Source organism: Lissotriton vulgaris, chromosome 11 (assembly GCF_964263255.1).
Source record: "Lissotriton vulgaris chromosome 11, aLisVul1.2, whole genome shotgun sequence".
Taxonomy (NCBI): domain Eukaryota; kingdom Metazoa; phylum Chordata; class Amphibia; order Caudata; family Salamandridae; genus Lissotriton; species Lissotriton vulgaris.
Window position 1 is genome coordinate 65,031,706 of NC_141699.1, and position 24,085 is coordinate 65,055,790.

Genomic DNA, 24,085 nt, shown 5'->3' on the forward strand with positions numbered 1-24,085 from the left:
GCTAGGTGTTTTAAACAATGTTTACATGTCACTTAAATCAGGCTGAGGGTAAGAAAGCACGCTGACAAATTATGGTTTTCATTTTTATTAAAAAAAAATGTACCATAATGGTGGCCTTATTGCAAGATTTCGAGGAAAACATCAAACTAAGGCAAATGCAAGAAATATCCTGAGCTAATAGTAAGAGTCAATAAAATTCTTCAAATAAATCGATTTATTTGAAGAACTTTATTGACTCTTGCTATTAGCTCAGGATATTTCTTGCATTTGAATTATATGTGGTATTGTGTTTTCACTACCCATTTGGTTGATGGCCATCAACTTATCCTTGGAGCTTTCCGTACTGATACCTTAGATTTTATCACAACCCAGCGCAATTATCACTCAGCCATCCCTCATCTATTGTACAACATAAAACTGTAAGGCATATTATCACTTCGGTTTTTAAGCACCAGATATTTTTCTCAATATCTGGTCTTTAACACAGGTAGATGTGTTAGCTCAAAAAGCAGTCACACTGGCTTCACAACACAAATATATTACTGAAGCAGTGGTGCCGTTTTATTAACACTGGTGAATAGTTCACAGCAAGAGTTTAATTAGGGTATTAAATACATTTTATACAGCTAATGCAGGCTTCCATTAATCCAGAGCATGGAATCCAGAGCATGGGAGATGTTCTAGGCCATCAAATATGCAGCCAGATGAAGCTCTCATCTACAGGTGTCGGTAGAAAGATTCACGGGGAAGAGAGGCCAATATTATGGGTAATTGGAGCTTTGTGTTTCATTACCAGAGTGCTCGCTTACAAGGAGCCCCCCACATCAGTATCGGGGTGAGCTTTTTGCTCATGAATTGAGAGCCAAACATGAGGTTCAGACTCTGCAGCATCACAAGCTGGATGTGGGAGTCCATGGTGTTGGAAAGCTGCATACGAATCTCTAAATGGGGGCTCATTATTAATGGGGTACTACTTCAGATGTTGTAGTAACAGGCTCAGTGCGTAAGGGCATATGACAAGTGCGCAGTACTCCATCCAGATGGGCACGGGAGTCCAGAACGTGGGGATGCCGTAGCTTGGAAGGGATATACAAATTTGAAGACACATTATTAGGAGCTTGGCCAAGAGGCTACAAAACCAGAGTTTGGGAGCGCGTTACAAAACGCATATTATTATCGATACCATTTATAGGTGTGCAATAGAACCTGTATGCACAGGGGCGTTGAGTTTGCCATACCACAATGTTGGATGCAATGCCAGGAACCACATAAGGGGTGCATAAATTAAGAGTGACGCACGAGGAGCTCAGTGATGGGTAAACAGAGTGGGTGCAGTGCCAGTGGATTGTTGCAGGTTTGCAGAATGCAATTTTGCAGAATGCAACGTTTGTTACAGAACGTTGTGATATGAGAGCAGCATCACTAGGCCTTTTTCATAAGCCCCTCTTAGCCTGAACCAGCGGCATTGAATCCAACCCCACCCCCAGCTCCTACTCCATCATCTCTCTTCCAATCTGCTCCTTCTTATACAATATGGGCAGGGGGTCGTAATGCACCCCTTCACACAGTGCCCCTCTCCCCAAAAGCCCACCTCAGGGTTTCTCAGCAGCCCCTCCATCCTCACCTGGTCGCAGCGGCTCGGTCAGGGTCAGCACCAGCAGCAGGAGGAGCAGGAAGGCGCCGCTGTCCGCCGGGGCCACCATTTATCCTCCGCGCATCCTCCCGCCGCGCAGGAGGGGGCTCCTCGGTGTGTTCCGCCGGCGGGAGGGGGCCTCTCGGAGCGCCAGGGCCCGGCCTCTTGGGGACCTGCAGTGGGTCTAAGCCCCCTGCGCCCCCTGGCTTTGCTCTGTCCGGCGGTCGCTAAGCACACAAGCTCCGGTTTCACGACGGCATAGTACCGGGCCCTTGCGGGCAGAGACTTGTCAGGATTAAGCAGCCCGTCCTCGGTGTGCAGGGGGCGGGCCCAGTTGAGCCAGGGACCGCTGCCTTCTCCGGCCCAGAAAACAAGATGGCGCCGGGCGCGGCCTCCTCTACATCCCAAACACTGCCGGTAGCCAATCAGCGAGCGAAGGGCGTCGCAAGGCCCACACGCACGTACTCATGAATAATTAATCTCTTCTTGGCAGGTATCAGAAGGCATTGCAAGCCTGCTGGCCTATCAGCGCTCTGGAAGGCGGGTTTATATTTACATGCTCCTGAATGAGTAATGTTTTTAAAGGGTCCGGTTCTCCGCCTTTCAAGGAGTAGATGGTCTTCTTGGCGCGCTGTTGCTCTTCGTAGTTGTTTTTGGTTTCCCCAAAGGCTTTACGTGAGTACCAGTTTTACACATGGTCAAATTGTTCGGGCAATCTGGAAATTAAGGGATGTACCCATAATCAAAGGATGGTGAGTTGATGCAGACTCGAACCTTGTTCCTTATCTCCAAAAGTCGGTACCTCTGACCGCGAGCCCACATCCTTGTACCAATCTTATGTAATTTTAAACCCTCCCTTTGATTTTACTGGTCACAGACTCACAATACATGTTTATTATACTAAAGTGATGTTAATAATACCGAACTGTGCCGCCGGTTCACACGTTAACTATGCTTATGTAGGGAAAAGGGTCTCTTGGTAAGATGTTTCTTATTATTGCAATGTTGGCATTTGCTCAGAGCATAGTCTGCCTTTTAGTATGTTCTTGTAAAGGTGGGTTTCGTATATCCCCCGCACAAGGCAACCAGATTTTGAGAAACATAAGCTGGGACAGGCCAGACGTAAAAGCAGGACTAAAGCCATACTTCTATATTTTCCATCTGACTGCTTCCTGCGCTGCCTGAACGATAATATTTCTCGTTGGCAGGATGAATTGACCTTCTTGCCAAAAACTGGGACATCATGTATTTAAAATTAGGGAAAGCGCTGGGACATTGCGACAGTCTTCTGAAAACTGGGAGTCTCCATGGAAATCCTGGACATCTATCTGGTCACCCTTCCCAAGCAGTACGACATGTGCAAAGTTTCTTTGCTTATGTCCTCATGAAAAACCTACAATTCTCACCCCCCAAAATTTAAACAATCAGTCAACCCACCCTCATTTCGATAGTGTAGATGTCTTTTCAGTGATACTCACTGTCGAAAAAAGCAAAATCCCTCTATAAACATCAGTAGGACGAATATCTGTGAACCTGCACAACACATTCTCCTGTAGCCCCAACTCTCAGGGGGCCCTTATTCTGCCCAAAGCCTATGAATATTTGTGAGATATTAAAGACACAGGGGTCTTTTATTCCATTCTGTGGTGGCCCCATCCGTTTGTGTTACACCACAGGGTTTATCCCTCATTCATTCCAGTGGGGTTATCCTCATTCAGAATCTAAATGACTGACAGATGCCCAATGTTTGTCGCAACAGCTGCTTCCTATGAAGTTCAAGACAAACCTTTATGCAAACATTATTTATGTTGAATTTTGTGCAAGGTAAAGCTAAAAGAGTATGGACTTGTTTGGAGGGAAAAGTCCTCTTTATGGTAATGGGCATGCGCCCCTGCCCTGAGTGTGCAACTGCACTGATGTCTGGATCCCTAATGTTGATTTTTTTTGTCATAAGCAAACACAGATCATGCATGTGGGCCATGACGTAGGCCTGTCTCATGGATTGCGGTCTTTTCTGAACCAGGTGGAGCTCCCAGAGCTCTTCCCTCTTAGTGGTGGAAGATTGCTGCCTTCTCCATCTTTTTGACAACATGAGTGCGGTGGCAGTAGTCTATGTAGCGATCAGCAGTAGTTAACAAGACTGTTTTAACCTAGGTCACTGGAGTGAGGCTACAGGCTCACTCGCTTCTTAAAAGTTGTGCTGCTGTGAGCTTAATTCACCCTTGAATTACCGCGAACCGCAGAAGTAGTGTATCTGTGCTAGATGTATGTGTGCTTGGGGAGGGTGCCATACAAGTATTTATTTATTTATTTTAATAGTTTTATAGAGCGCAAAAAAGACCCATACGGGAATCAGAGCGCTGTACATAATTGGCAAAAGCAAGGGTACAAACACAGTGGGCCAGTAGGAGAGGGTTACAACAAAACAGGGTAAGAAGATCAAGTTAAGCGTGAGGGTGTCAGCAAAGCCCTAGAGCACGAGTAGCAAAATAGAATCAAAGCATACAGTAAAACACACCAGAGTAGTGCAACAGGAGTCCGAAAATTAACCTCGTAACAATGAGAGAGGAAGGGAACGGAATTGGCGCTCCTATACCCCTCAAGATAAATCAAAGAAACAACAAAGGAGCGTCAAAATTTTTTTGAAAATAGAGCCAGCATGTAGCAACTCTCACAGTCTCAGTCAGCTGTGAGGGGGAACGCTTAGGGTTGTTCGAAAAGCCCTCACTCACCAACCTGGTTGGTGACATGCTTCATCATTGGGCCCCACCAGGAGTTGCCGAATGCCACCCTAGTGTGCTGCAACGCCAGTGTACTGCGGAGCAGTCTTTTGTGTGAAGTGTGATTTTTAAGTGATTTAAAAATGTTCCAATTGTGTAAAAAAAAAATTTTTTAAATAGTTTTGGCAATTGGACATGAATAAAAACAATAGTGTGGGATAAAGGACCAAGATTAAAAGTCCAGATTTATCCTTTGTAGGTGGTCAACATGTTTCTGCCTCAGTCATAATGGTATATCTGGCGTTCGTCAGGACCAGTGAAAGAGAGTGAAATACAAATATTATAATAATATTTGTTTAGGAGATACCTAAGGATTTGGCAGAGTCTACAACATGAGGGGTGCAGTTCAGAGCAGTGAGTTGGTTAAGCCAGTCTAGGGTCGGAGCCAAGTGATTAGGTGGGGAGATCAACAGAAATTCCATTTTAAGAGTATTTAACAGCAGATGGTTCAAATTTAACCGTTGTTGGGTTTGTGCCAGTGCATCATTTAATGATTTTATGTCTTATTGAGACGAGATATTCAGGTATAATTGTGTGTCATCCGCATACATGTGATACTGAATATTCGCAAGGTTCAGAATGATGGAGAGTGGTTCCATAACAAGGTTGAAGAGAGTGGGCGAGAGGGCGGATCCTTGGAGCACTCCAATCATGACAGGTGTACTGGTTGCAAGGAAGTGATTAACTTTGATATTTTGCGTGAAGTTATGCAGGAAGGAAGCAAACCAATTTAGGACCAGGCCGGAGAGACCCATCCTGTGTTGAAGAAGATCAATCAGATTTGCATGTTTGATGGCATCAAAGGCTGAAGACAGATCCAGAAGGATCAGCAGACAAGGGACATTTTGGTCAAGGGCTCTCAAGGTGTCATCAACAATGTGTGTTTTTGCTGTTTCAGTACTGTGCCCTGATCTGAAACCTGACTGATGGTGGGCAAGGAGTTAGTATTTTTCAATGTGATTGCAGAGCTCTGAGTAGACGCACTTTTCAAGCAATTTAGCAAGTGTCATAATGCTGGTTATAGGTCGGAAGTTGTTCGGATCAGATAGATCCGCATTGGGCTTTTTAGGGATGGGGGTAACTTGCCCAACCTTTAGGCAATCTGGAATCATTCCCGGTAGGAGGGATTCTTGAATGATCCTGGACCAAAGAGGGAGAATGGCTGAACTGTGTTCTTTAAAAGCTTAGCAGGTAAAGGATCACAGAAATGGTTGGAGGGTTTAAGGGACGCCATATTGTGTAGGAGCTCCGTGACATCAGGGAGGAGAAAGGAATTCCAAGAGTCGTTGTTTTTGAGAGTACGTCCCAAGGGCAAGGATATTGTTAAGGAATCCGCCAACTCAGCTGGTCCAGCAGAGGGTTTTGAAGGTCTCAGAGTTGGGGGCGACAGGTGATATCTCAAATTCGATTTTCCTTGTTTTCTCAGAGAAGTGATATGTGAAGCCATCACCACAAGGTAGCCGGGCTACCTGAGTAGAGGTCGGAATGGAAGAATGGTTAGTTTGTTCCTTGATGATTTCAAAGAGTTTCTTGGGTCTATTTTTGGCTCCTTCAGGCTGAGTTCTGAAGTGGTCTATTTTAGCCAGGCTGATATATTTGTTGTAAGTGCTTCTCACTTCCCTAAGTTGAGTGAAATTTGCGGTGGAGGGTGTGTTTCTCCAGAGTCTCTCAGAGAGTCTAAGATTGCGTCGTTCGTCATTTAGGGAACCATTAAACCAAGTTTTGGATTGTTGGACGGGAATCCTTTTGAGTTGCTTCGGTACAATAGAATCAAGAATATCAGGTACCATGTTAATGTAGTGGGCAGAGAAATCATCCAGTTTGGTCATTTTAGGGGGTGAGGGGTGTAGTCTATTTTTGGTGATTGAAGATAGCACATTGATGTTGAGGTCTCTCATAATGTGTGTCAGTTGTTTCTATTTAGGGGTTGCCCCTGTCTACCGAAGAATGAGGAAGGGAATTTGATAGCGATCAGACCAGCCACAGGATGAGACGTCACCTATTTGTATGATGTTGTCTTTGGCAATGATAAGGTCAAGAGTGGCGTCCTTATTGTGTGTAGGGCACTTTTGCAGAGCTGTGCGAGGTTGAGGTCAGAGAGGAAAGACTTGAAGGAACAGACAATGGGATCCTTTGCGTCAGTCCAATGAAGGTTAAAATCACCTAGGAAGAAGTGGCAGAGTTCATCTGAGCTCGAGCTAATGACCTCCATGATTTGCTCTATGAAGACCAGATTGTCACCTGGGGGGTTGATAAATCGAGTGCAGCACACTGACCTTCTTGCCTTTATTCCAGGTTCCGGTGACCAACTGTTCGCAGGAAGATAACACAGCACAAAGAGATTGTTTTACTGTGAGGTTAGAGCAATGAATGCAAGCAATGCCCCCCCCCCCCCCCAGTTTTAGCAAGTCGATCGCTTCTGAGAATGGGTAGTCAGGGGGGATTATTATGTAGAGAACTGAGGAGGAGGTATCATTGAGCCGGGCTTTCGTGATAATCAGTAGGTCCAGGCTTTGCGAAATGATGAGATCAGAAATATCAGCTGCATGTTTCACCGCTGATCTACAGTTGAGAAGCATTGATTTGACGTGCAGTTTGGAGGTGACCACTTCTTGATGAGTGGTAGTTATGTGAAGTAGGTTATCATTGTTCACCGATTGGTGCTTCAGACTCGGTTCCCTGTCAGGGTCCGCAGTGATAGGGTGGATGCTGAGAGTAGGGTGAGAGGAGGAGACTGTTCCTAAGTCAGTGTAAGAGAGAAGAAGGGTGAGAATGTCCTCTTCAGATAGCTTAGGAAGGGGTCTGTGGGGCCTAGATTGATGATTTGGTAAATTCCTAGATCTCCAGCAAGAACTAGGAGGCGAGTGGCAGGAGAGATGGTCGCTAGCAGAGTGAAACAAATTCTGTGTGTTGTATTTCTCGTTCCACTGAGTGGTGGGTGTAATCCAAAATTTCTCCATCTTCAAGGAGAACAGTAGTATATTTTGCACCATCTCTTTGACAATCGAGTGCTCCTGCTTGAGGTCAGTAATCTTCTCCTCCAGACAGGCCCTGTCTGGAAAGAGATGCTAGGGCTGATTCAGCCACGAAAGGGGTACAGAATGGATGAGTAGGATCGATAATGCTGTTCTAGGGGGAGCTAGAGTCATGTTTGAGAAAGGCATCAGAGTCTGAAGTGAGAATAGGGGTAGGTAGAATGGAATTAGGAGAGGCAGTAGGTGAGCAGGTAAGGTGTGTGAGGAGGAGTGCCAGTTATTGGAGATAGCAACTGGATTCCGGGCACTGGGATTGGAAATTCCTGAACCTATGGGAGGAGAGCCAAAGCAGACCTGGCAATTAGAGTTGGTATGGTGCCCAACACCACAGTTGTTGGAGCGAACCATGGGTGACGCTGGTGACAAAGGATAAGTGGGAGGCCGAGGTAAAGGAGGAGCAGTGCTGTGTAGAGCCTCTAGGTATGTGGAACTCAGGTCAAATAAGCCATCGCCCTCGATAGGCAGAATGAGATTTTCTGTGTTAAGGGTGTGGGTAATGAACATATCCTCTCTGATGTTGGATATATCTGTGGGGTGCATGTACACAGATTGGAATGAAGGATATAGGGAGGAGGGGGCGTCTGTCACAACTGGCGCAGAAATTGTGGGTGGACAGATCAGATGGCAGGTGGACTAGTTAGAGTTAATGAAAGTGTTCTTAATCCTCAATAAGGCATAGTCTAATCGCTTGAGGATAATGCAGTATTGAGTAGTGCCGGCATGTGCCTATGAGTGGGACAGAACCTAAAGGGTGTAGTGCTGTGCAATACATGCAGGATAAATGCATGTGCTGGTTGTATGTGTGCCTTTGAGTGGTATAGACTTCAAGTTAGAAGGAGAAACCCTTTGTCTGAAAAGGGAAGGGTATTGTAAAAGCAAGAGTAAGGATTCCCTTTTCATGTATCAAAAGAAAAGACTTAAGTCTCTGGGGGGTTCGAATCAAGGACACAGGGTGAGCCAACCGTCTTATCTAAAGTTGCATAAAGATTGACAAATTCACAGTCAATTGTAGCTAGCCTTAATTGCTAAAATCTTAAATCCCAGTACATTAGTAAATGATGAGGATGTATACACTAGATGTGATTTTACTTACAAAAATATTTTTATTTTTTGATGTTATTATCTGTTCGTACCAACTTTGAATATTAAGGGTTTTCACATTTATTCATAGAATACATTAAAAACATTTGATACAACAATTTATCACACAAAGTAGTTCGGCATTAAAAATTTTCCTGATACAACAAATTATCACACAAAATATGTCGACGCGGCGTTTCGGTGATTTGAGTCGTCACCTTCTTCAGGACAGTATTTGAATTAAAATCACTCTCAGGTTAGCTGTGAGTCGGTCGCTTTAGTCAATTGGAGATTCTCGACCGGTATGGAAATTATCTTGATTTCTTTATTTTGCAGATATTCCTCTTAAAAGGAGTGGGTTTTTTGTAATTTTCTTCCACTACTCTGCCCTCTGGGTCAGATATCAATATTCCTGGATATCATTATAAATGAATCCTGTGAAGGACGGTCTTTCCTTTCTTCGCCCACTTTTAATTTCGAGTTTTTACTTCTGAGACCATATCTTGTAGGCGCTCGCTCTTACTTGTATGGCGGTAATTTTCTTAAAAAGGGGGGCGCTAGAGGGCGCACTGCGGAATGGCTGGCATGTAAGTCAGCTCCGCCGGACGGGTGAGGGAAAAGCGGTCCCATAACCTCCGAAACTGCTCCACTGCCTGCCACGGACAAAGATATGGCAATCGGAAGGTGGGCGTGATGTAACGCTGACATTGCAGCGCTGTGGCGAGGAGACATAGGGAGAAAACGGAGATCACCGACGTGAGGATGACCGGCGATCCAAGATGGCGAAGATCGCGACTCGGGGCACCGAGTCGACCGGGTGCTAGCAGCCCCTAAAAATGACCTGTGAGCGGCCACAACCCCACACTACTGCAGCGGTGACGCAGCACTGCCCGAGACGAAGCCCTGGAAGCCCCCGCAAGCGGTGCCGGCCCGGCGATGGGGATGCGTTCCACAGCCCACAAAATGGCGGCCGCGGTGACACGCACGGCCGGAGGGACCGCGAACGGCGATGCGAGCCTGCACTGACCCTGAGTGAGTACCCAAGTAGCGGGCAGCGGCCAAGACGTGCAGCGGTCGGCTGGAGGGGATGGCCAGAGGGGTAACAGCGGGAGAGACACTCCACCTGGGGCAACAGCACACGCTATTGTGGAGCAGGCACTGCACTGCACGCACAGCGCGACGGATACCTCCTAACGACAATCACTGCCAGGTGGCCAGCGAACTGACAACACTGGGGCGCGGCCCCGTTGCCTTGTTGGAGAACACAGAGTACTACACGGGACTACACCTTGCTGGGCTGCCCGGGGCCTCCCTCTTCACTAAGGGCGACAGAGATGACACGGTAACGGCGCTGCAGCCCCTACAATAGCGCGACAGGGTGTACATGCCAGACCACCGCGTCGTTTGCTGGCAAGACTCCTGATGGCAAAATGAATAGAGAAGGGCCAAATGAATAAATCAGCGGCGATAGAGACACAGGGCAATCCATCGAGGCGAAAACGAAAAGCGATAGTGTCCCCGGCTGCAACCAGTCCAGCGCAGCGCACCGGCAGTCCGATTGTGTCCTCCAGCGGCATGGGGAAACCGGATAGAAATCAATCAAAACTACCCTTCGAGTCTAAGAAACAAACGCCAAAAACCGTGCCTGCCGCAGCCGCAGAAGGGGATCAAGACCTGGTAGAAGGTGCCAACATGGAATCGGTACTACGTGCTATCCAGCAGAGCCTGCAGGAGATGAACAACAAGATGGACGCGGTCGTCCTGAGGGTGGACGCCATGACGGTGAAAGTGGAGAACCACGAGGAGCGACTGGTGGAAGCGGAACAACGGATATCAACGGTAGAAGATCTCTCCAGAGACACGTCTAAGACATGTGGCGCCATGGCAAAGACGCTGGAAACCTTAAAAGCGAAGGTGGAAGATCAAGAAGCCAGGTCTCGCCGCAATAATGTGCGCATTTCGGGCCTGCCGGAGACGACCAACACCGGCAAGATGGAGACCTACGTGGAGGCAATGTTGAAAGACATATTTGGCGCGGAGAGCTTCTCAGGGGTCTTCCTGATTGAACGCGCGCATCGCTCCTTGGCACCCACCCCAAAACCAGGAGCTGCTCCCAGGATGATCATCGCCCGCATCCTCAATTACCGAGACAGGGACACCATACTACGACTCGCGCGAGAAAAAGGCACAGTCACGTATCAGGGCAATACCCTGGAGTTCTATCCTGACCACACCATGGCGGTGCAAATGGCGCGGAAAGAATTCGCCTCCGTCAAACAGAAACTCCGTGACATGGGAGTCGGGTATGCAATGCTCTACCCTGCGAAACTCAGAATTATTACTGAGGGCAAACCAATAATACTCCCGACGGTGCAAGCCGCCCAAGAGTATGTCAAGAAACTCGGCAAACGCCGCAAAGAGCGGGAAAGGGGAGACAGACTGAGCGACAACGATTAATGGCTGCGCTGATGTGCTACTGCAAGCGAGTTGAATGATTGAACTTGGACTGGCTGCACAGGGCGGACACCGGATTGCGTTGAGCTGCTCTGAGAGACAGACGATCTCCTTTGACTGAGACGAGTACCAGCAGGTCTGATTGAACAGTGAGTAGATATTGCAACACAAGATGCAAGGTAACTGTCTGCAACCGGTGGCTAGCAATACTGGGGGTGCATAGCCATTGGCCTGCTGGAACGGCACTCCTGTACTGAGTGGCACCCTCCACTGATGGGACACCGAAGGTGCACTGGAGCGCACTACATCACGCTCTACAGAGCATGGTTAGACTGTTTATTGAGATGGTTGCTACCTCACACTACAGTGTCGCAAGGGGGGATGGTGAGGGACTAACTCTGGTACATATGCGACTGAACACCGCACCCGTTCACGTCCACTATGTGGATGGAGTCGTGTGCTCTTGGCGACACCCCCATGCGGGTGTACCCCAACCCAAGTTTTGAAATTGTTTTGAAGTTCCTATGGGGATGGCTTTGGCAAAGTTTGGGTGCTGAAGTGGGAGGGGGGAGGAGAGGGAAGTTGGGGAATGTTAGACTATGTGCACTGTGTCTGAGAGGCATTGCGACTTCATCCGTTGCTTGTATTGATGTGGATATTACTATGCTCCCTGTAGGTGAACTACGGCACACACACAGCTCAGAGCTGCAAAACTGCATAAAAGTCACTATACCTAATACTAACGCACAGGCACGGCAGCCAGACACTCAACGATGACGCGCCCTAGTACGCTGAACTTTATCACGTGGAACATGCGAGGTCTAGGGAATCCGAAAAAGATACGACTCATGTTTGCGTACTTAGATAGACATAATGTAGATGTGGCCTTCATACAAGAAACACACATAGCGTCCACTAACACATCGAAGCTGGGGAGTAGGTGGGCGGAATCGATCACTAGCTCCAACTATTCAACCTTCTCGAGGGGCCTTAGTATTCTGATAAGGCAAGGAACCCACTTTCAGGTTACGGACGCACGCAAAGACACGGAGGGAAGATACGTGGTGGTGGTGGGCAAGGTGAGACAACAGCAGATTGCACTAGTAAATGTATATGGCCCGAATATAGATGACCCTAACTTCTACGAAACCCTGTGGCACACGCTGGCGGATGTTGGGGCAGACAACATACTATGGGGGGGAGATTTCAATGTCACGCTTAGAGACGGGCTTGACAGAGCACTACATACTCTGGAACCACATGTAAAGGCGAGGGCGAAGCTGCTAGAAGCGATGTCAGACTTACACCTGGTTGACGTGTGGAGGGTAGCTCACCCTGGGGACTATAAGGCGACACACATAAACGCGGCTAATAACAGCTGGTCCAGGATAGACTACTGGCTAGGCACTCAGGACACATTAACATGGATGGAAGACGTCCAGCACCTCCCCAGAACACTGTCAGACCATAGCCCTGTGCTAATAAAGCTACATATCCCTCACTATGTTCCGCCGCCATATGTATGGAGATTTAACGCACAAGCACTGAGAGATCCACTATATGCAGACACTGTCCTGAAGGCGATCACAGACTTCTTTGAGCTAAACTCACCTACAACGGAGGACCCTTGCCTCCTATGGGAGGCATTCAAGGCAACTATCCGGGGGGTATGCATAAGCACTACTTCTGGCATACTAAGGGACATAAGACACCAACTGCGGAGGCGGGAGGAGGAAATACAAGAGCTGGAACAGCGGTACACACACACGGGGGATGCTACACTACTGGGGAGCATCAGGGCCCTTTTATCAGAGCACAGTAAATTTGCGGCGGATGAACTGAAATACATCTTCAAACGGACGACAGCCAGGAGATACGGAGAGGGAGGTAGACCTGGCAGGGCGCTGGCTGAGAAAATCTGTACGGGCAGGGCACCACAACACATTGAGGCAATACAAACCACTACTGGCGAACGCACACACAACATACAGACTATCATGGGGGAGTTCAAGGGCACGTACGGGGAACTATATAGGGCAAGACCAATCATACCGCAAGAGGACCTGCTGACTTATATGGCGGACGTAGAAATAGCATGGTTGGCAGACGGGCACAGGGAATACCTAGCGCGCCCTATCACAACGCAGGAGGTTATAGACACCATTCGACGTCTTCCTAATGGCAAAGCCCCGGGGCCGGACGGCTTTGTGATCGAATTCTACAAAGCGCACGCAGACATCCTTGCGCCCCACCTAGTGCGACTCTATGAAGCCTCACATGAAGCGCAGACGTTACCGGCATCAATGAGAGAGGCGCTCCTAATTGCCGTGTTGAAGCCTGGAAAGGACAAAGAACAATGCGACTCATATCGCCCTCTCTCGCTCATCAATGTGGACACCAAAATACTGGCGAGCCTACTGGCGGACAGGCTGAAACCACTCATGCCGCTGCTGATTAGGCCTGACCAGTCTGGGTTCATCCCGGACAGATCAACCACGCATAATACCCGCACCCTCTTTGCACTGGCGCACTACCTGGCCCCGGACATAAAGGCGGTGGCGGTCCTACTGGACGCGGCCAAAGCTTTTGACACCATTGACTGGCCCTTCCTCCACGCGGTACTGATTCGAATGGGATTCCCGCCACTGTTTACAGGCTGGATTACCATGTTATATACGAATCTCATGGCGCGAATTAGGGTTAATAAGCACCTCTCTGGCCCAATTACCATTGCACGCGGCACCAGACAGGGATGTCCGCTCTCACCAATGTTATTTGCCCTTGTGCTCGAGCCATTGGCGTGCAAGATCAGACAGCATTACCATCATTCGGCAATTCAACTTCCAACGCGACCCATACACATATCGTTATACGCCGATGACATGGTCCTGTATGTTAAGAACCCTGGCCAGCATCTCAACCCGCTGCTGCGGGAAAATATTAAATATGGTCAGTGCGCAGGACTGCAAATTAATTGGTCTAAATCCCTAGTGCTGGCGCTAACTGACGGCACCAAGCCTACCGCGCTGGACTACCCCCTGGAGTGGCAAGACGAGCCGACTAGGTACCTAGGAGTGTGGTTCCACAGGGACCCGGAATTGGTTATCCGCACTAATTACGGAAGAGCCATATCCTTGCTGGAAGATAAAATTAAAAGATGGGTTGGACTGCCACTGTCCAACGCTGACAGACTTGCTATAGTGAAAATGGTACTGCTACCAAAATTCTTGTACCTGTTCAACAACATACCCATTAAACCCCCCGCAGAGGTGTTCCGTAATATAAAATCGCTCATGCTGTCATTAATATGGGCGGGAAAACAGGCCAGGATAGATCTACAAACCATGACACTGCCATACGCTCAGGGTGGATTTAAGGTTCCAGATATCTACCTCTATTATCTCTGCGCCCAGGCGCAATTTGCGCACTACTGGTTCCATGAGATACCCTTCCTCACACACGTAGCAGTGGAGAAGGGTGATGCAGACCCGATCCCGCTGACAAGCATTCTGCCCCACAGCAGACCACGATTACATGCACATGATATCAATCCGGTGAACGCCACAATTGAAGCGTGGAAATTGCTAGGCAAGAAAGCGCAAAACACGCCGCTTTACGCACCCGCACTCCCACTAGCTCACCGTCCAGACATTTCTGTAACTCAAGAGCAAGTTGGTATGGACCTGCTAATGCAAGCTGGCATAGATAGGTGGGGCGATCTGTACAAGGACGGGAAGTTCGTGACGCTACACGACCTGACCTACATTAAAAACCCGACACTGCTCTTTAGCTTCAACTACTATAGACTACAACGAGCGGTGAAGGAGTATTACCCGACATTCCCGGACGAGCCACAGACACTGGCCCCCCTGCAAATGGTTCTTACCTCTCCATCCGCCTCACACTTGGTCTCTAGACTTTACAGCAGCGCGCAGACACACATTGGGAGTACCACTGCACGGGCCCGGGAGAGGTGGTGCGCTGCACTAGAGGATACACTCACGGATGTGGAGTGGGAGACATCCTGTGTACTGACGGGAATGCTGACACCAAATGGCAATCTGAGACTCATACACTATAAATACTTGCATCAAGTGTACCACACACCTCACAGGCTGCACAGGTATGGCTTAAGGGATGACTCCAACTGCGTAAGGTGTGGGCAGGAAAATGCTGATTTTATGCACTTAGCATGGCACTGTAATTTGGTTGCACGATATTGGGTGCAGGTGATCCAAGCCATTAATGATATGCTGGGTGCGGCGCTGCCATGCACTGCCAAGGTGTGTCTGCTGGGGCTGGTGCCGCAGCTGAAAGCACAGAGGCGGAAACTGTGCGTGATCGCCTTACTCATGGCAAAAAGGAGAGTATCATTACACTGGAGTAGTAAACTAAAACCTACAGTTAAAAACTGGTTGGAGGACTTGGCGTATTGCTGTGATACACTAGCCACATACATAGAGGAGTTACCAGCGGGCGGGCGCGCGCCCTAGAGACTATTGGGAGCCCTTTAGACATTACCTGGCAGCGACCGAGGCAGACCGGGAACCGCAGGCAGAGCTGAATTGACACTGACCACATGTTAGTAAGGGAGTTTAATCGATGAAGTGATGGAGGGGGAAGAATGCTGTGATGCAGTGCTATATGTGTTTTCCTTTTTTTGGGGGTTGGGTTGAAATGTTCCTCCGGGTTACGGGGGTTGCAACTTTATGAAAAAGAAAAACTGAACAAAATGTAAGACCATAAGCACCACAGTACCAGCGTCACACATTGTCTGAATGCACACTTGAAAGTAAAAACATTGACACGCCGCCGGACCTCCGGTTGTCGGCTGATGAGCTGTGTATGTGAAGAGCTATGTTTATTGACACCAACAAAGTAGTGCCGGCATCGTCAGGTTGTAGGCAAAGAGAGTGTATATTAACTTTGTGACAATGTGAAATAAAAGTCTTACACAAAAAAAAAAAATTCTTAAAAAAGGAGGGATTCCTGTTTCATTTCAAGCTTCTCCTCCTAGTGTAGTACGGGCGTATTCCTGGACCGTCCTTCCGAGCAGTGGTAGCACTGCTCGGAAGGACGGTCCAGGAATACGGTTAAGAAAAATACCGCCATACAAGTAAGAGCGAGCGCCTACAAGATATGGTCTCAGAAGTAAAAACTCGAAATTAAAAGTGGGCGAAGAAAGGAAAGACCGTCCTTCACAGGATTTGTTAGACCTTGCTATTTCTGGTAGGCTAAGGCGGATGCCAAAGCCAGGCAGAAACCACCAATCTAGTCAGGGCAAGGAAGTCACACGCCAAGATAACCCCTGCTCACCCCCTTGGTAGCTTGGCACGAGCAGTCTAGGCTAAACTCGGAGGCAATGTGTAAAGCATTTGCGTCAGCGCACAATAGCAACAACATACTAGGTACACCACAAAAGAGACTCCACACAAGGTTATTATAAAAATACCTTTTGTATTGTAAAAGCACATCAGATAAAATCACACATATACATGGTGCCAATTGGCACGGGCAATATTCACATGGGATTATTCACAAGACAGGGCCACATGGGCCACTGTCATATTCAACACTTTCCGAAATAGAAATACTTGTCAGAAATTAGAATAAGCATATAAAATCACTGTAGCACAAAGTAACAGTTATGAATCACATCCAGTAACTACTGGGAACAGGTAAGTACACACTACGCAACCCTAAACACCTTAGGAACATGTCACGCAGGTACCCAGGACCTCACTAGGACCACCTGTACTAGAAAGAACAACCACCTAAGGATGAAATCCACTTAGGGGTATAACTCAGATCACACTACCCATGATGCATGAATATACATTCAGAGGAGCAGTAAAGAAAGAAAACACATGATGTATAGACCTACACATTCAGCGGTGTTAAGGACAGAGCACATGATGTAATCACAATACATTCAGGGGTGCAGCGCAAGAAGACACATGATGACTAAACATTCAGAGGTGCAGCGCATGAAAAGAAAGACACATAATGCATCAAACATTCAGAGGTGTCAAGAGTAGAGCAATAGCGCAAAAATCACATGAGGCCTAAAAACCTTCAGAGGTGCAGGAATAACACATGATGCAAAAGATCACATTCAGAGGTGCAATAACCATACCATTGCGCAAACTCACATAAGCCACCACCTGTGGCAGTCCCTAGGCCAACGGCCTTGTTGGGGCTCAGACGCCCTGAGTCTCAGTGTCAGGGTGCGCTGCCATGCAGCGCCAGTCTCGAAGTTCAAAAAGCCTAAACGTGGCAGGTGCCCACTAAGTGCTGGGCACCTGGAGAACAATAAAACTGCGCCAGGGCCCTCACTGGCCCTTAGGAGCAAACTGCGCCCATGCTGGAGCCACACAGGCTCTGAGACAAACACTGGTCAAACGTTGGAGCCCTCAGGCTCTGCAGACAATGCCCCCTCGAGCCTTCTCACGGCTCTGGACAACGTTGGGGCGACCCACTGCCAGCCGGGGCCGCCCTTGAAGCCCTCGTGGCTTCGGACACAACTGGGCCCCTTTGGGGACGGGCAACGACAATATGCCCCGATATGCCCCGAGCCCTCTTGCTCTCCCACCACAATGTGCTCGACTCGGGAGCCTCTCAATCAATAATGGCCCCCCACGAGCCTCAACAGGCTCTGCACATCGTTGGGGCGGCCCGCTGCCATCCGGGGCCGCCCTGAAGCAGTGTCTCTCATCCGGCACCCACACGAAGCAAGGCGGGCCCTCATGAGCCCCTCGCGGGCTCCGTGCTCATGGTGGGGCGACCCACTGCCATTCGGGGCCGCCCTTTCTTGGTGCCTCACCGGCACCACTAGAACCCATCTGCTCCCTCACGGAGCAGCAACCGCACTGCCCCCGTCTCACCCGGTCCACACGGAGCCCCCCAGCCCTTCGACTCACCGGGCCTCAGGGGCGGCTCCTCCGGGCGGCGGCTCTCTCTCACCGGGGCCCCCTCGACACCCGGGGGCCCCCAGCAGCGGCAACGCGACCTCTCCTCTTCCCGGGCCCGGCGGTGATCACCCGGCCTTCACAAAACACGCCCGGGAGCCAGCCAATGACAGCGCGGCTCCCGGGACAACCCCTGGAGGTTACGGAGCCGTCAGCCAATCAGGGCGCGGCCTCGGCGATGACGCGGCGGCGCTGGGCCAATCCCCGCGCAGCGCCACTGGAGGGGCTCGTCTCGCTGGGCCAATAGGAGCGCGGCGGCTTCGTCCTTTGCTACCGCAGCTCCTCGTCGCGAACAGCAACTCCTGGGCATCTTCCTGGCCCCCGGGCCGCAGCGGTGACAACACTGGGCAATGCCGGGTGGGCACCGGCCTCTATGAAATGCAGAATAAAGCGCTACTAAGTGCTTGGGCCAGATAAAGCGCTCCAAAGCGCTAAAGTCCAGAGAAGGCGCTCACAAGCGCTTGGGGGAAATGAAGCGCTCCAGAGCGCTAGACAGCAGGCAGAGCGCTCCCAGGTGCTCCAGGCGAAGCACAGCGCCTCCAGGCGCTAGGAACCAACTCCAGCGCTTTCCCCAGGAAAAGGCAGCTTCTCCATGCTGCCAAGGTCCCAGAGCTTCCCCCGGGGGCACAGCCAAGTCCCCCCTTCAGCCCAGGCAGGGCAGAAGGGTCCCCCAGGAGTCCAGGAATCCAGGCACCCAGGGGCTGGGCAGCGCCCACCCCTGGTAGATCCAAGTCAGCCACAAGAGCTAGAACAAGAACAAGTTGGAGGGAGACACAGCTCCTTCTTATAGCCAGGAATGCCTTTGAAGTACTTCGTGCAAGGGACCCTGAGTGCTGGAATGTTTCTGGTTTACGTCTTTCCTGACAGCTTCAGGGCCAGAGGTGACAGTGAGCCGTCAGGAAGGAGAGCTAGCAGGGTGGCCGACAGGCACGGCCCGGCACCACCAGACGCTCTTTCCTCCCATCCCTGACAGCAGAGGGGCCTTTCATCCACGGCTGACTCAGACCCCCTCCTCTGGGGCCTTGCAGACCCTGCAGACCCTGTCCTACTCAAACCGGACGGTCCATCCACCAGCAGGTCCAGGCACTCCTGGGCAGACTCACCAGCCAATCACACGCTAGCACCAACTTACACAATTATGCCAACTTCCAAAAGTGGTACTTCTAGACTAGACACAGTCATGCTGCATACATCATTTTGCAGCATTCATTCTCACGAGTTCACACATATCAAACTCGACCCCTGCACTCCCCATACAACAGGAACTACCATGGGCATACATATTCCCCATTCATTCCTATGGGAGGGCAGGTCACTCACTCTTCATACAGAGAGCTCAAGCACTTTACACTGTACCACAGTGAAAAAAGTGCGCAGAGGCCTAGAATCACCAACACCAGGTTCCAGAAACAGGCTAGGAAAAAGCAAAAAGTCTAGGGGTAAACCTGCCCAAAGGGCCGGGTCCAACACAGCCCCCTTCCAGCCAAAACGCAGGGTAGACCAATCACTCCACTGATGGGCTTCACTGCTTTGGGCGACAAAAACCACGGACACGGACCTGCCCGGCAGGGACAACCCCCTGGTTTTTCGCCACTCTGAACCTACCTGGTTACCTCTAAACAATAACTCTCTGACACAACTAGGATACCCCACTGGTACTCACTAGTCATCCACAGCCAAGACCATTCAAATCACAGGTCCTAACCAATCCACAGAGCGGGGGGCAATAACCCCGGGCACACAATAGCCATTCTCCACTCTCTCTCTCAGTGTAGCTACAACTACCACTGATCCAACAACCTAGGGTCCATACCCCCAAGCTGACCAGAGGTCACGGGCAAGAATGCCCCACCCTACCTCTACTTCTGGGTTTCCGCACCCTCACAGAGAAGCACTCACCAGAACACAACTCTCCTACCAGATCAGGACCTCACTCCATCACTGGTCTACCACCTGGAAACTATTTCACTTCTGAGGTACAAAGCCCACAGCAAGGTTCCTCTTCAAGCAGGTGGGGGGACACAGCACACCGCAAAGCCCCCTTTCCTCTACCTTAGTGGAAACAACAAACTGCAGGTGAGCCCCAGATCACACAGCAAGGGCAGCCCCCTCAGTCTCTTCAGCTGATCCACTTGGGCAGAGATTCCTCTTGACCTAGAAGTTTCCTAATCTCCCAACCTAAGATCTAAACCCTCAGGTTGCACCGGGGTCAGAAGTAAGGACACAGTCCCTCTGCGCCCCCTTCCAGTTCCATTACTACAGGCCCAGTATGTCTCAGGCTAGACAGAGCACACGCCAACGGCGTATCAGCGACACACCCTCCTCTAGTACTCCCTATCACAGGGTAATTCTCAGTATGTCCCAGGCTAGACAGAGCACACGCCAGCGGCGTATCAGTGACACACTTTCCTTCAGTACTCCCTATCACAGGGTGATTCTCAGTATGTCCAAGGCTAGACAGAGCACACGCCAGCGGCGTATCAGTGACACACTTTCCTCCAGTACTCCTCCCAGGTCAGGCCACAACCCCAACCCGGCTTTCCCCCCTCCTCGGGGAACAACCTCCAGAGGCCCCACAAATGGTTAAGCACTCTAGACGGTCAAATGCTCAGCGAGCCAGGACTTCTGCACCCTCCACTTAGGAGCGGTACTGCCAAACACTAGGACCGCCGGAGTTCTGGTTACAGACACTCCCCGTCCTCTAGACACAGGAAGATCCTCCTCAACTGACCTGTATGTACAGCCTAGGCCCCTGACCTGGCGCTCCCTTAGGGAACCCTCCGGGCCCTGAGATAGGGTTTCAGGCCAACGTGGGACACACCGTCCCACACTCACTCCGCCTCCACTGAGACAGGACGTGAGCCCCTACACCCCTACCATCCTAATGGGATCTAGCTGGGCTACACATGAACCTCTTCACCTACACAGGATCATCAGATACACAAGCCACTGCTTTTAGAATCACTCCCTAATGCCACTGCAAGACATCTAGCACACCGCCAGACATCCACCTTCTTGTCCAGTTCCTCTGCAGGACCTCCTGCACACCACCAGAGGTACACCTCTCATGCAAGCTCTTTAACAAAAAGAAAATTCACACCAACTCCTCCAGTTCAGCACATAACTCATGCGCACACTCCCCCCCCTCGGACTGGTAAGGCAGTTTTTACCACCCCTGATTCCTCAACCTGACCACACGTGACACAGGTACCAAACTCTGGGAGCGGGGAATGGGATTTCACACGCACTGGACAAATTTAAGCTGCCACCACTGGATCCTACCACACTGGGGAATCCAGACACACACACTACACTCAGGGAACAACCACCCCCCTGAGCTAGTCTTTTCTCCTCACACTCCTTCTCTCTCCTATCTACCCACACACACACATGGGGATAGGATTTGGGATTGGACACTGGACCCAGCAAGGGATTCCTAATCTATGGGAACCTCCCCCTCTACTGGCGTCCCGCCCTGTCACTTTCTCTCATCTGCCGCTAAACATAAAGCGCAGAAACACATTTGAAAATGACACTCTTGAGGAAAAAAAAAATCAAAAACAATAATCCCAAACATGTGACTATCTGAAAAAAACAATTGCAGAGTTTTGTAATGTAGCCAGTTGTCGCTATGGCACTGAGCAAACGCAAGTCCCAAATCCGCACCGCTGACCCACCAATGTTAGACCTTGCTATTTCTGGTAGGCTAAGGCGGATGCCAAAGCCAGGCAGAAACCACCAATCTAGTCAGGGCAAGGAAGTCACACGCCAAGATAACCCCTGCTCACCCCCTTGGTAGCTTGGCACGAGCAGTCTAGGCTAAACTCGGAGGCAATGTGTAAAGCATTTGCGTCAGCGCACAATAGCAACAACATACTAGGTACACCACAAAAGAGACTCCACACAAGGTTATTATAAAAATACCTTTTGTATTGTAAAAGCACATCAGATAAAATCACACATATACATGGTGCCAATTGGCACGGGCAATATTCACATGGGATTATTCACAAGACAGGGCCACATGGGCCACTGTCATATTCAACACTTTCCGAAATAGAAATACTTGTCAGAAATTAGAATAAGCATATAAAATCACTGTAGCACAAAGTAACAGTTATGAATCACATCCAGTAACTACTGGGAACAGGTAAGTACACACTACGCAACCCTAAACACCTTAGGAACATGTCACGCAGGTACCCAGGACCTCACTAGGACCACCTGTACTAGAAAGAACAACCACCTAAGGATGAAATCCACTTAGGGGTATAACTCAGATCACACTACCCATGATGCATGAATATACATTCAGAGGAGCAGTAAAGAAAGAAAACACATGATGTATAGACCTACACATTCAGCGGTGTTAAGGACAGAGCACATGATGTAATCACAATACATTCAGGGGTGCAGCGCAAGAAGACACATGATGACTAAACATTCAGAGGTGCAGCGCATGAAAAGAAAGACACATAATGCATCAAACATTCAGAGGTGTCAAGAGTAGAGCAATAGCGCAAAAATCACATGAGGCCTAAAAACCTTCAGAGGTGCAGGAATAACACATGATGCAAAAGATCACATTCAGAGGTGCAATAACCATACCATTGCGCAAACTCACATAAGCCACCACCTGTGGCAGTCCCTAGGCCAACGGCCTTGTTGGGGCTCAGACGCCCTGAGTCTCAGTGTCAGGGTGCGCTGCCATGCAGCGCCAGTCTCGAAGTTCAAAAAGCCTAAACGTGGCAGGTGCCCACTAAGTGCTGGGCACCTGGAGAACAATAAAACTGCGCCAGGGCCCTCACTGGCCCTTAGGAGCAAACTGCGCCCATGCTGGAGCCACACAGGCTCTGAGACAAACACTGGTCAAACGTTGGAGCCCTCAGGCTCTGCAGACAATGCCCCCTCGAGCCTTCTCACGGCTCTGGACAACGTTGGGGCGACCCACTGCCAGCCGGGGCCGCCCTTGAAGCCCTCGTGGCTTCGGACACAACTGGGCCCCTTTGGGGACGGGCAACGACAATATGCCCCGATATGCCCCGAGCCCTCTTGCTCTCCCACCACAATGTGCTCGACTCGGGAGCCTCTCAATCAATAATGGCCCCCCACGAGCCTCAACAGGCTCTGCACATCGTTGGGGCGGCCCGCTGCCATCCGGGGCCGCCCTGAAGCAGTGTCTCTCATCCGGCACCCACACGAAGCAAGGCGGGCCCTCATGAGCCCCTCGCGGGCTCCGTGCTCATGGTGGGGCGACCCACTGCCATTCGGGGCCGCCCTTTCTTGGTGCCTCACCGGCACCACTAGAACCCATCTGCTCCCTCACGGAGCAGCAACCGCACTGCCCCCGTCTCACCCGGTCCACACGGAGCCCCCCAGCCCTTCGACTCACCGGGCCTCAGGGGCGGCTCCTCCGGGCGGCGGCTCTCTCTCACCGGGGCCCCCTCGACACCCGGGGGCCCCCAGCAGCGGCAACGCGACCTCTCCTCTTCCCGGGCCCGGCGGTGATCACCCGGCCTTCACAAAACACGCCCGGGAGCCAGCCAATGACAGCGCGGCTCCCGGGACAACCCCTGGAGGTTACGGAGCCGTCAGCCAATCAGGGCGCGGCCTCGGCGATGACGCGGCGGCGCTGGGCCAATCCCCGCGCAGCGCCACTGGAGGGGCTCGTCTCGCTGGGCCAATAGGAGCGCGGCGGCTTCGTCCTTTGCTACCGCAGCTCCTCGTCGCGAACAGCAACTCCTGGGCATCTTCCTGGCCCCCGGGCCGCAGCGGTGACAACACTGGGCAATGCCGGGTGGGCACCGGCCTCTATGAAATGCAGAATAAAGCGCTACTAAGTGCTTGGGCCAGATAAAGCGCTCCAAAGCGCTAAAGTCCAGAGAAGGCGCTCACAAGCGCTTGGGGGAAATGAAGCGCTCCAGAGCGCTAGACAGCAGGCAGAGCGCTCCCAGGTGCTCCAGGCGAAGCACAGCGCCTCCAGGCGCTAGGAACCAACTCCAGCGCTTTCCCCAGGAAAAGGCAGCTTCTCCATGCTGCCAAGGTCCCAGAGCTTCCCCCGGGGGCACAGCCAAGTCCCCCCTTCAGCCCAGGCAGGGCAGAAGGGTCCCCCAGGAGTCCAGGAATCCAGGCACC

The 24,085-nt window shown here is 50.5% G+C and overlaps 1 protein-coding gene across 9 annotated transcripts in view; it reads right to left on the reverse strand.

Moving 5' to 3' along the window:
- The window catches only part of DGCR2 (DiGeorge syndrome critical region gene 2), a 399,860-nt gene extending 397,828 nt beyond the window's left edge, over positions 1–2,032 (reverse strand). For 6 of the 9 annotated variants that reach the window (XM_086942700.1, XM_086942703.1, XM_086942698.1 and 3 more), the window contains exon 1: positions 1,625–2,026. In XM_086942700.1, coding sequence (XP_086798826.1) covers positions 1,625–1,703 — 79 coding nt within the window. In that variant the 5' untranslated portion in view covers positions 1,704–2,026. Of the gene's footprint in view, positions 1–1,624 lie in introns of all 9 variants that reach the window. The other 3 variants (XM_086942699.1, XM_086942704.1, XM_086942705.1) reach the window with 2 other exon arrangements.
- Positions 2,033–24,085: the final 22,053 nt, after the last annotated feature.